The 17,943-nt window shown below is 40.7% G+C and overlaps 1 protein-coding gene across 5 annotated transcripts in view; it reads left to right on the top strand.

Moving 5' to 3' along the window:
- Positions 1-319: 319 nt before the first annotated feature.
- MLIP (muscular LMNA interacting protein) overlaps positions 320-17,943 on the top strand; it is a 119,034-nt gene continuing 101,410 nt past the window's right edge. For all 5 annotated transcript variants that reach the window (XM_087775086.1, XM_087775082.1, XM_087775085.1 and 2 more), the window contains exon 1: positions 320-475. In XM_087775086.1, the coding sequence (XP_087631212.1) occupies positions 413-475 (63 nt within the window). In that variant the 5' untranslated portion in view covers positions 320-412. The remainder of the gene's footprint in view (positions 476-17,943) is intronic.

Genomic DNA, 17,943 nt, shown 5'->3' with positions numbered 1-17,943 from the left:
GGTTGCCAGCTAATCATATTTGTTGTTTTACTTGCTTAACAATCTCCGTGAACACAAGTTAGTGCTACTGAGACATAGCTATTCGTTTTCATGGACTTTTTCAGTATGAGCTGTTAGGGTAGAGGGGGCGAGGGGGGAGTGAATGGGGCTGGTAACCAAAATCCTTCCTGAACAACTTGCTGTGATGCCAAACCAATGTTTATTGTTATCAGAGGCAGCTGCCTGCCCTCTCTCCACACTTCTATTTGTGGATTTTCAACGGCTATAAATGGAAACATGCGCTGACCAGAAATCACCACAGTGCTGCCTGATACTTCTCTCTCCCCACTCCAAAAGTACAGGGATATGTAACATGTAGTCAGGTTAAATCAGTTCTGCTCAGGATATTAGGGTGTTTTTTTTCCCCTGGGAAATGGAGTTAGGAAAACATGAAAGAAAAGTCTCAGGAAGAGAAGCGTTAGAGGAAAAGCAAACGGTAAGATATGTTGAGAAATGTTGATATTTTTTTAATTTAATGATAAGAAGGAAAGGCAAATCATCTGTTGTACTTTACAGAAGTGTTTCCTGGCTTCCTTTAACCATTGACCTTGAAGACTAAAACTTCATTCATGTATGTTAAATTAATTATGATGGTACATTTCTGTGGAAATTACAGAAATTTGTGAACACATTTTGTGTGCATGTGAAGTGCAAAAACTGCAATCTCGTTCAACATTGATTTGTTATTGTAACCCAGACTGATAGCTAATAGTCTGTGGTTTTCTTGGATTTCTCTTGAGGGACTAATTAATGTCTTTGCACATTATTTTCTGTAACTTTAGATCAGTAAATGGCAGAAGAAATTCTTTGCCTGTGCCTGGAGCTTACTGAAAAGACGTGTGACCAAAACAAATTATTAAGAGAAAGTGAAAACAGTCAAACACGGTTTATTCCTAATTAGCATAGGCTTGAAATGCATTTTATAATTTTCCTTGCATTAACAAGGTTATTTTCTTGATATCACAAAAAGGGCAGTTTATTCTTTGCTTTGCAAAGCTGTGAAGAAAGGTGGCCATCACTTTTGTTAAGAAACAAATTAGCACTGAATTTTTTAGCACTTATCTTAAATAGCGGTGGCGTTGAGTTGGTTTGGTTTCACGGTGGGACAGCGTTTACTCATTTGATCACAACGTTTGCCTCAACTAGCCTCAGTTAAGTGAGATTTGGCAAGCTTGTGTGTTAGTTAATAGTTTTAAATCCAACTTCACTGAGGCAAGGTGCATTGGGTAGGAAATATGGGAAGTGCTGAAACAAAGTAATGACCTGGCCTTAAAGTACCTGTTCTTTTCTTACAAAAAGAAATATTTATCTAAAGAGTAGTATCCGAAACGGCATTGCTAAAGCTTCAGCATAAAGTTATAGTATGAATATTATCTAATGTTTTACTTGTTCATTTTCTCATTAATTAATTAATACTTTAGACAGTGACCTCATTTTGAACTTATGGTTGATATATAAAATATAAGGAAAACTCTTCAAAATTAAAAGCAATTGTAAAATCCCCAAAAGCTTCAGGAAACCTTTGAAATTTTGTTCTAGCTCATGTGTGGAGAAATTATATAGCAATGTAATCAGACAGTATGATTATCTAATTGCGGACTGCATCCTGATGCACAAAGAATTGAACAGGCAATCTTAAGTGAGGCTTTTCCAAAATGCAGAGCGCTTCATTTGTAACCCTAATGATCTTCTGATGACTTTCTCTATGTGCATGATTTACTAATTTTAAGAATGGCAAACTGGAGCGAACAGGGACCCCACTGATGGGAGCCACGTTAACGCCCATGCCAGGTCGCCCTCTGTTCAGTAGTTTCAAAGCTGAATCCTCCTAACACATGGAGCTAAGAGAGTCCCTGTTAGCAGCGGCAGGTCACATCCCTGCGGGTGCTCAGCAAAAGTGGTGGAGGAGGCCCTGGCTCGGCGGGTTTCACGTCGTTCTGCTGACAGTGGAGGAATGCCCTGGCCCAGCGCCAGTCCTCCTGCCCCTTTCCCTGTCCCCATCCAGCTGAGCCCTAAGCTCCTCTCCGTCCCACCTCTCTCTCTCTTTGCCTGTTTAGTATTAATGCCTTTCTTTCTGGTTGCTAGATGGATTTCACTTTGCCCCCACGTTTTTTCCCTGATTTCGTACCTCCTGGGCTTTTATTGATTCTGTCCTTTTCTCTTTGTTACATGCAGATCAGGTCAATATTCAAACACTGCATGGGAGCAGAGTCAATCTGTGGTACAGATACTATTTGTACATGTTACTGTTGATGTCTGTTCACGTGTTTAACTTCACTATAGCAAATACATAAACTATTTCATATTATAGGCACCACGAGGCATCCATTTTCAATATTATATCCTATAAACTGGATGATACTTTATATATGTGTAACCGGATGATGCTTTATTTTTTTATGTATATTTCATAGGAGCATAGGATAACTCAGGGGCAAAGGGAGCTCAGGAGGTCTCCAGCCCAACCTCCTGCTTAAAGCAACTATGGGGTCAGACCAGGCTTCTCAGGGCTTTATCCAGTCAGATCTTGAAAACCTCCAAGGATGGAGACTGCACAACCTCTGGGCGACCTCCTCCACTGCTGAGCTATCCTCATGGGAAAAAAAGATTTCTCCTCTTATCAAGTCAAAATCTCTTTTGTTTCAGTTTTTGTTCATTTCTTGTTCCTCCTGCCATGCATTGCTGTAAAAAGCCCTGGCTCCAACTCCTCAATAACCTCCCACAGGGACTGGGGCTGCTTTTAGGTCCCCCTGGAGCCATCTTTTCTCAAGGCTGAACAAGCCCAGCTCCCTCAGCCTCTCCTCACAGAGCAAGTGCTCCAGCCCTGACCATCTTTGGTGGTCTCCACTGAACTTGCTTCAATCTTTCAAACTCTTCTATTGGAGGGCCCAAAACTGGATGCCCTATTCTAGATGTAATCTAGTGAGTGCTGAGTAGAGGAGGAGAATTCCTTCCCTTACTCTACTGGTTGTGCTCTTGTTAGCACAGCCCAGGATGCTGTTGGCCATCCCAGCTACCAGGGCCCACTGCTGGCTCAGGCTCAACTCACTGCACACCAGGACCCCCAGGGTCTCCTCAGCTGAGCTGTTCCCCAGGCAGTCAGGCCCAGCCTGGATTGCTGACAGGGGCCCTCCCTTCCCAGGTCGGTAAAGCTCGCGTTGGCACTTTCCTTCAACCTGCCATGGCCCCTCTGAATGGCAGCCCTGCCCTCAGGGAGGACTCTTCCCCCTAGTTTGTTATCTGCAAACCTGGTGAGTGCCCTGCATCACCTTCTCTGAGTCATTGATGAAGATGTTAAACAGGACAGATCTCAGGACAGAGCCCAGCAGCACTCCACTTGTTACTGTCCTCCAAGAGGAGTACAAAGCATTAACCATGCATGTCTGAGCCCAATTGTCCAACCAGCTTTTTGGCCATCTACTTGTCCACCAACCAGGCTATCATGCCCTAGCATGGATATGAGAATATTGTGGGAGACACTGTTGGAGGCAAGTCAGGGTAAATGACATCCACTGCTCTGTCCTCATTCACAAATCCAGTCACTTTATCATAGAAGACAATCAGGTTGGTCAGATATGATTTCCCCTTGGTAAATCCAAGTGCTGTTCCCAACCACCTTCTTCCCACAGGCAGGAATGGGTTGAATTAACGCATGCCATCCCTGCCTTGATCCTCATCCACTGCTGGTTGCTCTCCTCCTTCCTGACCCCTGCTGCTAAGCACAGAGTTCTGGGAGACCTTGTTGATGAAGGCTGAGGCAAAGACATCACTGACTCACCCCAGCCTTATCCGTATCTGCTTCCACCTCCTGTGCGGCCTTTTTGCACTGCAGCTCAGTTGCAAACTCCCTGTTTAGCTACACTGGTGTCCTGATAAGTGTGCTTGTCTTCCTGAATATCAGCATGGACAGTCTTGTATGTGTAAGAGGTTGTTTTCACAGATATGATGGCTTTCCCAAGCTCCTTGTGTTTCCAAGCTGCCTCCCATGGGATCCCACTTACCAGCTCTGGATAAGCCAAAGTCAGCTCACCTAAAGCCTAGGGTCTGTGCTCTGGTACTTGCCTTCCTCAGTCCCCCACAAGATCTTGAGCTTCACTATTTCACAGTCGCTACAGCCAAGCCTGCCACCAAGTATCACATCCCCAGCCACTTCTTCCTTATTTCTCAATAACAGATCCAGCTGTGCATGACACTGGTTGGCCCATCTGGTGCCAGAAGCTATTCTTGACACCCTCCAGAAATCCTCTGGATTGCTTGCGTCCTGCCACTTTGTTCCCCAGCAGGTGTCAGGGAAGCTAAAGTCTCCCATAAAAAGCAGGGCCGGTGGTCCAGATACTTCCTTGAGTTGTTTAAAGACGTTGTTGTGAGGAGCGTTGCCCACTTCCTCACCCCAGTCGTGCTGTCTGTAGGCCAGTCCCACCCTGATGTCACCCTCACTGACCTCTCCTCTGATCCTGACCCACAAGCGCTCACTCAGCCCTGTTGTCCAACCTGTACAAGAGCTCCCCACATTTGAGCTGCTGCTTCACACAGAGAGATGCTCTCCTCCTTATCTTGCCTGTCTCTCTTTCTGAAGAGCCTGTGTCCACCAATTGCAGCATTATAGCCTTGTGAGCTATCCCACCACATTTCAGTTATTCCTACAATGTCATAGTTCTATGACCTATATATACTTATGTGTGTAAGATAAATTTTGTTTTTGTGTACTTTGTTATGAAGTTTTCTACCTGTTTTCAAAAGAACAAAGTCTATATGATCCTGAAAATATTCTGATTGTTGTGTGTCAATTAAATAGAGACTGGTTCATGCTCAAAGTATAGCCTCCATAGAGGGCAACCTCACAGACAATTTTATTAAGTGGGATTGTACCTTTACATTCACTGCTTACTGTGGTGAGATAAATAATATAAAATTCTCTACCACTTCAGGCTATTTCACTTAATATTTGTGAAATTTATTATTAAAAAATTCTTGTCTTTGCTTCCTGGAAGAAGACTCCTCGGCAGCCAGAATCCTGAAGAGTCTTTGTGTGAAGCTGACTGTGGAAATGGAATATAATGGAGGGCCCATGTTGTGATGGGAAAATAGAATGACTCAGTATAAAATAGATTGGACTAAGCAGATGGGCTCAATTTTCCTTTTCATAGTTGTGACTTTAGCATAGCTCAGAAGGACAGAGTAATTCTAGAGTTCCCCTATTGAAATGATGGCTCAGCTCAAAATAGCCTGTTTATATTCTGAAGTCCTCCTCCATTAATGCATATTGCCTCTGTTATTTGAAATTATTTTAATTATATTTCACACTTGTCTGTTTCCTATTTGATCTCTTCTCTCCCCATGAAAATACAGCACATGTATGTACAATACGTTGCATTTAAAATAATGTTTGCATTGGTGTGTTTAACAGGGAACATTCGATCTTTGTACTTTAGTTTGCATTATAAGGGATATTTTTACTTTCTCGTTACATTAAGTAGCGCTAAAGAAAAGAAGAGTCATATAGAGAAAATAAATTAAACCAAATGAACATATGGATCAGAAAGAACGCCATGCACTGCTTGAAATGACATTAAGGTTAGTTTTTGGATGAGAGGATGTACTCTGTAAGAAAGGGCTGCAGGACTTCATTCAGAGAATTAGCATTTGCTTTTCACAAACCGTATGTGGGTACAGCTTGTACAGAGCAAGGCAGTTTGGATCAAGCCCACCCAAGTGAAACAACGATTAATCTTTGTACACTGGTCCTCTCTGTGGGAAGTGTGGGAAGTAAAGAAAGACTCCTCAGAGAAGACAGCCCATTTCCTGAAGTTTGCCACCTAAGGGAGCCCAAACAGAATGGAGAATGGTGACTAATATGGTGACAACTGGCCCTGCTTGCAGGTTTAGTTGTTGATTTAACTATGTGTAAACCAGGTAAGAAGCGAGTATGGGATGGGAAGGGTTGTTTGAAGAGCAGAAGAAAAGAGGAGGAGAGCTGGGTGGAGGCTGGTGGGAATGGGCATGGCAGGAGGTGCCGGGTACAATCATCGCCCCATGGGGACCTCTTCTACCAGGTCACCCTCGCTCTTGTGCTGGTGGGGGCTGGCGTCAGACAGGCAGAGATGGCAGCACAACCTCTGGGCTTAGGCTGTCCCTTCTTTGGCAGGAGCAGGACCCCACAGCCAGTGCTCTGTCACGCTACCTCCAGGTATGCACTGGGCTCTCAGAGCAGGTACTACCAGCTGCCTGATAGCTGCTGTGGTACTCAGCGTGGGCAGCTGAGTGAGCAGGGGTGGCTGCAGTACCGGTCAAAGAGGCATGGTAAAAGCTCTTAGTGCAAATCATCAGGGAAGGAACAGGAGCTCACGGAAGAGAAAGTGTTTCTTTGTGTAGATACAGGGAGTCAAACTCCCAGACAACGGGATCACCTTTGGCAACAGCAGAAATCTCTATGGTTGAATAACAACAGAATAGCCCATGGCATTGGAGAGGAACTGTGCTTATGCCTGTGTGACACACCAGCCTGTGAGCCTCTCCTCCTGGTATCCACAAGCAAATGCCCTTCCAGATTCACTGCAGTGGGTGGGGGAATCAAGCCTGGAAAGGTTTGGGAGGGACAACTTGCATTGGAGTCTCTGAGAGGGGCAGGTCCGTAGGTTCGTCATGCATCAGGTATCTCACGTCCATGCACGGCTCAGGGTCTGCATGCTTGTATGTGTCTAGCCAGGACAGCAGTGTAAGATCACAGAACAGCACCACTGAGGTCAGCCAGGCATCTTCTTTTTCTTTGGAGAGAGGAGGTGATAATCCCTGCAGGTGAGGATGGCAGAGATTAAGAGGAGGTGAGGTACAGTGATACAGCTCAGAGTGCAGAACATATAGGTGCTTCAGCAGGTTACGCTCTGTGAGAAAGCCAGTGGCACGTACACGGAGGACTGCCAGATACAAACCCCTCATCCTCTTTACCTGTTCTCTCCCCTAACAGGACAGGCTGGTGGCTGCTAGGCTGCTGATTTATGTGGTTCAGATGAGAGGGTAAAGGTGAGAGATAAAATTAGATTTTTTTTTTTGTTTAAATCCTCTTTCTTAACTGGTTTACTTTACATCTTGACTTTTCTACTTCTGTTTACTGTAAGAACACACCTACTGAGAAAAGAAAGTCATAAAAATACTTTGCCTGCCTGAATCCATTCCTCAGTTTGATAATTCAACACTGAAGTATGAGCATCATGCTCATCTCCTGCATAGCATATGACAATAAATAAGCACACATACTAACTATGGAGTCAGAGAAGGTTTTATGTGTGTATACATTTAAATGATTCACGTTTATCTAAGAGGAAAGCTTTATTGCTTGCTCTGGAGGTTGTTTGTGACCTCCCCTGGGAAGTCCTGTCATGCAGATGAGTTCAGCTGAGTGAGTTGTCACACTTCAGGCGTTTTGTGCTACCTTATCCCAAATTACAGCAGCCTTGGCTAAAAGAGTTGGTCATGGGAGACACTTTCAAATATCCCTGAGCTTTGAAGATCAGGACTGAGGCTTTGTAGTGGCTACAGCAAGAAATTGATAAGATCCTAGCACGGAGGCAATCGCATGTCACTGTGCAGGTATAAGAAGATGACCGAGACGGCACCCCAGCTAGAGGATCGCTATTTCCTCTTGCATACCTAGAGTTGAGACATTCCTGCCTAGCTGTGTGAAGGCATGGATGACTCCAGCAAGCAATCACCAAGGAGGAAGGAATAAACTTGGAGGCTGCAAGTAGCAGCATATTTTTAGCACTGTTGATGTGATATTAAACAGGACCAAAGCAAGCAGGAAGCACTGAATCCCGGTCTGCCCTCCTTTCTAATCCTGTCACTTAGCTCTCGCCTTACTTGAGTTTATGCTACCTTTTCTTTAATCTAACGCCAGTCATATAAAGACGCTGCTGGAACACTTGAGGTAGGCTTTGGTTGCATCAGTGGGAAAAGCACTATCTTGGAGTGATGTCATCAGCGCATTTTTGGCTGGAGGTTACATGAAACATTACTATGCAATCTCAACAGGGATTCAGAAGAGGAGGGCAGGATGCAATGGTAAAAGAGGCTTTTTAGGAATGGGTAGCAATTGCATATATTAACTTTTTGGGGTGAGGAAAGATATGAGCCCCTGTAACCGCTGGATCAACTGCTGCAACAAAGTCATGCAGGGCAATTCAAATAATTGCATTTTGGGGAGGCAGCAAAGACAGGAGTATTAGTATAGAGAGACAGCCCCTGCTGATGACTTAAAGCCGTTCTGGGAAATGCTTCTAGGCACTGGAACTCTCCTGAATTCAGTTAAATCGAAAGATTGGTCTGTGGCGTGGTATTCGTTTGGTACTTGCCTGAATGGTAACTACATTTAGCTTGAGAGTTAGAATGGGTGAGAGACCATTTCCAGAAATAAGTTTGGATATAGAGACCATTATTGAGAAAAATCATGTGTTTACTTTACTATGAATTCTCAGAAACAGAGCTACTTGACAATGAACAGAATAAAAGGAAAGAAGTGATTAATGAAAGGGAGAAAGAAGGTGGACGTTAACTGAGCTAGACTTTGAGGGCAACAGGCAGACAAGCAATAACATACTTCCATGTTTGCTTTGTATCACCTATGAAATTTATAACATTTCAGTATGTTTTGCCCTATTGCCCTCCCTGGATACACCATTAGATTCTACTTAAAGGCTGATAATTAAAGATTGCTTCTCAAAATAAGTTTCCTAAACGCATTTTAGACATTGAATCTAAAAACCTTAAGCACTAACTTATCCAGGAAAAACAAAGTCTTTCAAAGGAAAATGATTGAAATATCAGGGCATCTGTTTTTCTGCTTGTTTTGAAATAAGGCCGGTGTTGTGGCAGCAATGGTGCAATGACTTCATTGATATTTCTCCAAAAAGTGAATGTATTAACTTGATCAGGGCATTTTATCAAAAGTCTCTCCCAAGGAAGGCAGTGGTTACTTTTTCTCTCTCTTTTAATAAAAAAAAATGTGGTCCTATAATGTACTGTTGACTATTAAAGGAACTCTAAATAATGCATCAAGTCTCTGTCAAGTGATGTTTGGTTTTTGTCATCTCTCCTTGAGGAGAAGATTCCATTGGATGAGGAGAAGTGGGAGTAGGGTGGCTTATTTTTCACTTTTAAAATATATAGTCTGCTGCACTAATGTTAGCAAAGGCAGGCTGAAGAAACGCAACCTGTGTGTGGAGTGAGTTTGCGCTGCAGGCAAATGACAAGGCGCTGGTGAGTACCTACTGCTTCCTAACAGGATGGAAAATGGAGCAATGCCTGGTGGTCCTTAGTTTCTAAGACCGTCCAACACCTTTGATTCCCATTGTTTCTCCTTTAGAGGTGAGCACTACCCTAATTGCCTAGGTTCTTTTGTATCAAGGGAACAGAGCTGCAACTCCTTTTTCCTGCCATAGACAGAATGCAGTTTATGGCAGGAAAAAAGTGTGCTAGCTTATCGACCCACCACATTGCATGCTAAGTGCTGTAGTAGGCAGTCCGCAGCCTTCCCTGCCTTTCCAAGAGTCAAACGCTGTGCCAGTCCAAGTGGCAGGAGACCAGGGAGCATATTCTGGTGTGCCAAGGCAGGGGAGTTACTGTAATGCAGCCCTGCCAATGCCATTGCAGCATATGCAATACTGCGCAGCCAAATCTGCAGGCCAATGTCTGTTCAGAAGTAGAAGGCTTTCCACAATGGTTCTGCATTTTCACAACAAATTTTTGTTCACATCTAATTTTTTAATGTTTATCATGAAACAGATAGCTGAACTATCAGATGTCTTGTCCAGTAGCAAAAACTGTGTCTTATGTTTTGGCAGTGGTCATCCTGTCATCAGATCTATTTGATGATGTTGCTTTAAGACAAGATTGATCTTGATTGAATGTGATGGTCATACAGGAAACCTTTCTGCATTAAATACTTCATTGTTGAGAGTTAATTAGTAGCTTTTTCCAAAGGACTGATGGTGACATGTAGTACATACTGCAAAATACTTTCCGATGGCATTTTTGCTATATTCATCCCTACCTGGTAAGCTTAAAAGGATTAACTAAATATAGATTGAACTAATGAAGATCCATTCTTGAGGAAAAGGGACAAAAGCAGATTTGCTGAATTTAGGTGAAAGATTAATTTTGCTCAACAACTTTTAATTTGTTCAGGATTCTGAAAAGCGGAAAGCAGCAGGCCAAAGATTTTCATTTCTTGAATTGTACACAAATGAATGTGTTCATACTCTAGAACTGACATATTTACAGAAATCCAAAAAACAATTTCACATTTGTCTCTATGAGACAGAAATTGAATGATTACCATTCTGTCTTTGCTGTTTCATGTTTCTTATCTTGATCATGAAGAAAATTTGGAAATCAAACATGGGAAAATTATAGGGATTTTTAAATGCTATGTTTTTAAATGATGTGAAATAAATCTATTTGATTCACTTGAACCTATTAAAATTGAAGATTCTGGAAAGAGCCGTCATTTTTTTTTCCCCTGTTGAATAGATTTAAATTTTTTTCATAGTGGTTCTGGTTCCATACATCTCATAAAAAGTTACTGACAGCACGTTTATCACCATTTTACTGCTGCTTACAAATGTAGCTGTTGATGATGATTTTATATAACAAACATGCTAGAAAAAAATCATCAGATTTTTCAGCCTCAAGCAAGAACTAAGTTATTTAATATCCTTCCTCAGTAAATGCACCTGGAAATACATCCAGATCAAAAGCCAGGCATCAACCGAACCAAATGATAAATCAAACAAAGAGATGGCAATTCTTAGCAAAGCTCCTGAGCCATGACTGTGCTCTGTCTTTCAGTCTGAGACAATAGCAGCAAATGCAAAGTATTTGTATTTGAAATCCCAGCAAAGGACACGATTTGTTTCTCGCTCTGTTTTTCTTTAGCGGATGATGTTTTCACTGATATTGTGAAATTGATCAGTTGAAAATACAGCAGCTTTCATTATAGTTATGTTATTTACAATCTATTAGGTGAACTGACACTGATATTTGCATATAAAAAAAACTTTAATGAAACTGTCAGTGTTTTATTTGTCAGGAGAGGAGTAGCTAAATCTAACAAGAAAGTTTTGGGTTTTTTTTAAAAAGCAAGGTATCCTAGTTTATAGTGTGTTTTTCTGTGAAAGAAAGTGTATGTGCTGAAGGACTGCAATGATAAATTGTTCCTGTAATGAAGTCAACCTTCAGTTCCTCCACAGTTTCTAAGGAGCAGAAGTCAGGGCTGAGGGGCTCCAAGGTTGCTAACCTTGCCAATGACTTGTGGTGACACAGTGCTGCACCATGTGATGGATTGCCTGGGGTTTTCAGGGACTCCAGTATTTATGGCTTCTAAGAATCTACATCCAAAAAAATGCACTTTAAAGTTTGGAAAGTAGGATTATCTGAGCAAATTTAATTTTCCTTTTGTTTTATTCGTAAGTGTTATGACATAAATGTCAATAATAGGATTATGGGCTATTTCTTTTTTCTCAAATGGTGATTGTGCTTCAGAATCACCACCAGCTACGTCAGGATATGATGTGATCAGAACAAAAGAGCAGTTACCCTCAGTGATCTTGTAAGTAAAATACAGTAAAATAAAACCTAATATTTAATTCTTCTGTTTCCAACTGAATATTTTTGCACTTTCAGAACGTGTGCTTCCTGACACATGCAGAAAATGTAAGTCAAATGGTTGAGATGTCCAAAGAAAAGGAAGCTTGGCATTTTCACCCTCCCACACAATGGCAGTCAAAGGGATGAGTTCAGAAAATGGTTCTGCACAGTGCAAAATGCTCTCAGAAAGCACCCATCGGCAGGAAGGGACATGAGTGGCACTCTCAAAATTACTAGGGACAAGTTAAAGCTGTTTCTTAAAACTAGCAAAATTTGTAGATATTAGTAATTTTTTAGAAGTAGAAATGATCAGACCACTTGACTTCCTAGGAACACTGTATCACTGTCTCTGTGAAGTGCTCGAGCCCTGCAGATGTGAGTGTCATGAAAAAGTCTGAAAATAAATGTCATGATGCTCTCTGCAGTGTAAGGCTTGGGAGGGGTGTGAGATCAGGTATTGCAGTTTCAAGATGTGCTTTGACACGTGCTGATGTTGGTTTTTCAGAATATACTATGGCATAACAATTAATATTACATACTCCTTAAAATTCAGAACTTAATCTCATTCGAAATATTGACCCAAGTATTGTGAAAGCATCTCCTTTCTGTTTTTATGCATAACTGTCTTGATAGAAAATGCTCTTAAGAACAGAATTACGTATATAGTCTTATTTTTGTTGTGTATTGTAGATATCTTGTAAAACATTATTTATCTATGAAATTGTATATCATAATGTTGCAATTAATGTTCCTGAGTTTTGTTTTTATTACTATTTCTCATACAAAAATCTTACAGATTTAGACGTTTCTTCATTAATGATGCAGGAAAAGGTTTAAATATTTCAGTTGCTTGCTTTCAGACTTCGTAAACAAGAATAATTTGTTCCAATAGTGGAATTATCTTTGAAATAATGGCTTTTGAATAAAATGTAAATAGTTACCAATAGTTGTCTCACTGAGCTATCTCAGGGTAGCAGTAATTCAGTTCGATAGTTGTTTGGCTTCCTTTCAAGTGCAGAGATATATCATAGTCTTATATTGTAGTGCCTTATTTTTAATGTCTGTGACTGAGTACAATTTCTAAACAGATATCCAGCAGCTTACATGTGTAGTCCAAGAATTTATCAAATATTCATTGCATGTAAATGATTTAGAGGGTTAGCCAATGACCCCCAAATATTTAAGTTCCTTCAAAAACAGATAACTCATTTCAATCAATGACTGAGTGAGCAGATGATCATTTTCCAGTAAATCTGTTGTTACTTACATGTGCGTATCTTCTTGCATATAGACTACATTAGGTAAAGTGATGATGATCTGTGTGGCATGCCTGAAATACTGCCCTACATCAGAACAGATGCCAAACCACGAAGGACAGTATTTTTGTATTTGGCTATGCAGGTATGGGACAGCATTTGTGGCAGAAAGTGTGAAGGGAGCTGATAAGCTGTTTTGTAAACCAGCTTTCACTTTTGAAGCAGAACCCAAAGGTATTTGTAAGCATTATTAGGTGTTTCCGAGTTCAGTGCAGCAGCTTTTTCTCTCAAGAGACCACGGCTTGTTTGTAGTGTGGCTGTGCCTTCTTCTGAAAGAATCCGGCCATTCTGGGACGAGTCCTAGCCACATTTTCTTTTTTTATCTGTAGGGGTGGTGGAAATTGGGAGAGAGATTTTAGTGCTCCAGCTTATTGAACATAGAGTAAACCAAGTCAGATAATATTCAAGATTCAAAATGGTTGTTTTGGAAACCAGTGGAGACTCTAAATCATTGCCTAAGTATTAATAATCTTTGCATCATCATTAGCATTACTAATATTGTAATTTTATATGATATATGTTGCAACTTCACCGATGAATCATCTACATCAGGGCCTCTTAGCTCAAGGTTAGGAGCAAATACGTAACCAATGACAACTCTTGTCTCCAGAACACGCCGCATATGCTATTGTACACTAAATTCTTCCTGTGAATTCTTTGTAAATGTCTTTCAAGTCAAGTTCAGATGTTTATTTTAAGCTGCTGTTGAATATATGGAAAAAGCGCTATTTCATGTGATCTTGAAACAATCTTCAGAAGACTGTAAACAGCTCATTTTTTCCCCTCTAATTCATGGCTAAACATCCCAACATTTTTGATATTCTTGAATTCAATAAACAATTCTCTAATTAAATGTGTGTAATTTTAAATATGTAGATTTCATAAACAGAAAGTTATTGCCATAAATTACAATTGTTGTGTGTTTTTGTGCTGGAAAGTGAGGTACATTTTAAAGTGGTTTTAATGAAGTTTTAAAACAGTAATTATATCATAAGTTTAAACTGTTTTTTTCTGTTGCTTTCATTTCAAAGGAATGAACATAGCTGACAGAAAAATCATCAGAAAGTACATTTATGTCTGTTAGCTGTGCGTTGAAATCAGTTATTTAGAAAATGACTGAAACGACTAGCTAGATATTATGTGGCATGGCGAGTACTTAGGGTATTTGGTACTATTAGCCTACAAAGAAATGGAAAGCTACTTTTTAACATTTAAAAATAGACACAGAACAACCATTTATTTCTCAGTGAAGGTTATTTGCAACAGCCTGTTACTTTTCAAATTTGTTTCATTATATTCTTACCTGTTAAGTTCACATTTTTCACCCATTAGCATGATGTTGCGTCCTGCTCTGCCCTCCTCCAGCTGAGCAGCAATGCCGCACTGTCTTAAATGCCTCGGGCACCTGGGTGTGCTCTGTGGTGCCTGGTTTTGTAATGTGGCATCTCGGCTTTTCCTGAGCATTGCATGTTGCCTATCAGGAGATGTAGGTCTGTGATACCTGATTGATAAATCACAGGCTGACTTTGGGCGTGAGATGAGCACCTCAATGTTGAGCTGAGCCAAGGCAGCAGCACCTTTGGACAAGCAATAATGGTAGCATAGGTACCTAAGGACATTTTAGTCCCCACATTTAGACACGTGGGTTTGCAGGTTCTGAAAAGGGCTGGACATTGAAAGGAAGAGGAGCAGGGATTGAAAAGTTGAACCTAGGAGCACTTTTGAGGCCTAAGTGCTGTTTTGAATTGCTAAATTGGTTTTGGTGCAAGCTTCAGTACTTAGTTGTTTCCTGAAGCAATGGGACTTTGGTAAATCATTTTACTCCTCCGCTGCGTAGGCCAGTGAAATCAGTACTGTAGGGAAAAGTAATGGTGAAGTAAAAAGCGGTGTGAGTCTGTGTGTGTGTGTTTGCACTCAGCAGTGCTGCGGCAAAATGTGAAAATTGCAGTGTTAGTACCTGAATTAACCTGGTTGAAGTCCCGAGCAATGTGGCCTACACCACAAGCTTTTTTAGTACTGGTCTGCAGGTTACAGACGTAGTTGTAATATACACATTAGACGAGGCTTAGGAAGAAAGCTGATAGTAAGACAGGAGAGGTAGGAAGTCATAAAAATCATGATGAGAAGGTGGAGAAAAAGTAATAGGAGTCAGAAATGAGAGAAATGAAAGAAAAGGAAAAAAGGAGAATTACTATTGAAAAACGAAGTAAAAACACTAGAAGATGGTGGGAGTGAGAATTAAATAGATAAGTGTGAATAAAAAGAGTTCAAGAAACACGGGAATAGAGAAAGAAAACAAAAAATAGGGGACGTGATGGGCTGAGTATTCTGCAGCCTTATCCTTTTAATAATTGACATGTGTGAAGTGAAAAGCTGCATTTTATTGATCGATCTAATACTTCATCATTTGCACCTAATATTAAGTTTCCTCATGCTTTTGGTAAATAATTGTGTAGAATTCACAGATTACTTGCCAGAACATCAGTAAGTAGCTTGTAAGCATGGCTTAACAGGAAAAACTCCTTCTGTTAATGTGTTTATAACAACCTTTCACATTGATGAAGTGATTCTACCAGCATGTGTTAATTCCCCACTAGACACTTATAAGCCTCATCCAAGAAAAAGTTTAGTTGTGCTTTTTCACGTATTGCAGGATAAGGGATTTCAGTAAGGAAACCAAAACCTTCTTGCTGTTGCATTTGCTTGCTGGCTTCATTAGCACAGCTTTCCACGTAGGTTGATACTGATACTAGGGACAACTCTTTTCTTTCCATACAAACAAGTTTTGCCATTGACTCCCATACCTGAGCCTAGCTGTACTGTAAACAAGATTTCCCTCCTTTCCCTCCAGCACTTTATATAAAGCACTTGACTGCACTTGTTACTCAGTCTTATCCAAATGATTTTATGTTGATCTATATAAATATAGGTAGGTATAAAGAAGACTTTTGTATCCCAGGATTGCCGTGTAACTAGAAGATATATTTCTACTCAGGAAGCCAGGAGTGATACTTTCCATCATATCTTCAAGTGAGAATGCTTCAGCTCTTTGCTTGATTTATTTTGCTATTATTATTTCTGTGGTTAATATCTCTCCACCATCCGCAGACAATCCCCCTTTGCTGCTGTTTTTTCAGTGCTGAGGTTGCCTTCTCACTCATCAGCACTAGGCAATATGTCACATTTTTGGTTGACCTCTTGTTCTCCCCTGTCTTCTGAAGTGTTTACAGGATTTGTGTCACTCCGGTTCACTGCACACCAGGCACGTGAGGCAGCCGTTGTGCTCCAGCCTGACGGGAGCTTTGGGCATAATAACAAGAATTGTCCTTTCACAGCTTTGCAGTGCTCTTCAGTCCCGTGGTTGGTTCTTTATTTGAGTCTAGAGATAACCTCGCTTTTTTTCAGCATTAAGAAGCCTGGAGTAATATCCGATAACATAAATTAGATTGTGTGGTTGCCCTGATTGTTTGTGGGATCTCACAAGGTTATGTTTTGGTTCCTTTATTTTCCTTTCAATTGTCTTCTGTCACTTACAGCAATGACAGACTGACTGGTATTAGTCTTTAATTTCTGACATATTATTTATTTTTTTGGCATCTGGTTACTAGCCCGATTCCTGTCTGATAAATACTTGGGGCTACTACTTTGTGCTGATCTACGCACACACTTCATTAGAAGCACTCCACTGATTTTGTTTGGATTGCTTCTGTGATTTAATCTCCGTAGGGATCAGAGTTTGTGGTTGAAAAATTTGATAACTCCATGGCAATGATCGCTGTAAGCACTGTGTGATTGGCTGTTAATACAGAGATGAATGTAAGTGCTGACTGTATTTGCCATTAGAAAAAGCTCTCACGCTGTTATTTGCTAGGGCTCAGCTTCATGTGGCTCCCTTTCTACAAATGCAGCCAGTTTTGATTATTATACTGTCCTGTTTTGATTAAAAAAAAAGCAACAACAAACCCCAAAACACTGAAACTTCAAATATTTTTCTAAAGCTTACCACTACTGAACACAGGTTTACCCTAGTTAGCTAGCTTGCGTATTGAAATAGTCCCTGCTCCTGGTGCTGTCTGTTTTTATGGGCTCTCTGTATAAGGTTGGCTGCAGTAAACACAGACAAAATCTGGGGGGGGGAAACACACCAACCAAAGAAGAAATTTTGGGGTTTTTTTTGGAAGGATTTTCTTGTAAACTGCTGTAACTATTTCCTGGGTTTAGCAGCATTTGAACAGTCCTGTTTGGGGGGGTCTATTTCTACCCAATTTTGAAATAATTAATTTACACTGATTGTACTGGAAGATAGCAGTAATTCATTGCTCTCTGGATTAGTATGGGATGAATGGAATAGTAGTTACTGAGTGCAAAATATTTTTAGGATTCTTGTGCTTATTTGGATTTTTCACTTTTTTTTTTATTCTGTAGAGCTGACTTAAAAGGACTCAAAAGTGATTGTCTTAGCTTAATATAACAAATTTGCTTCCCCAACATACTTCTCCCAGTCATCTAGGAGAAGTATTTAATATGAACAGTATGTGTCCACTTGAGTTTGTCATAAAAGTTCAGATTTGGTTATGCATAGCAAGAGTCACTGCTGAAATACAGTAGTTAACCTGATGGCTAATTTAAAAGAAAAGGAGGAGGGGGGTTTGGGAGGGGGAGGAAAAAAAACAGAATATGCCATACGTGAAATATTTTTTATCACAAATAGGTCAGAGCTTATGTGCTATTTTGTGACGCAATGATAGCCCACCACTAAGCTCCAGATTATTATTGGGAAATCCCCATGTGTCTGATTCTTTGGAAAAATAGTTGCAGGGGTTTCAGGAGAGGATTTTGTGTAATGATTTGGTATTTCATTGTCTTGAAATGAAGAGACACGGACAATGCAGTAGAAACAAACATTATAAAAAGCAGCCCTATTTCTTACTGTTTGTGTTCTCCCCTA

The sequence above is a fragment of the Nipponia nippon genome, unplaced genomic scaffold (assembly GCF_047370975.1).
Source record: "Nipponia nippon isolate SJK-2023a ecotype South Korea unplaced genomic scaffold, ASM4737097v1 scaffold_4, whole genome shotgun sequence".
Classification (NCBI taxonomy): domain Eukaryota; kingdom Metazoa; phylum Chordata; class Aves; order Pelecaniformes; family Threskiornithidae; genus Nipponia; species Nipponia nippon.
Note: the sequence above shows the minus strand (reverse complement) of the source record. Positions and strands in the feature narration are given on the sequence as shown.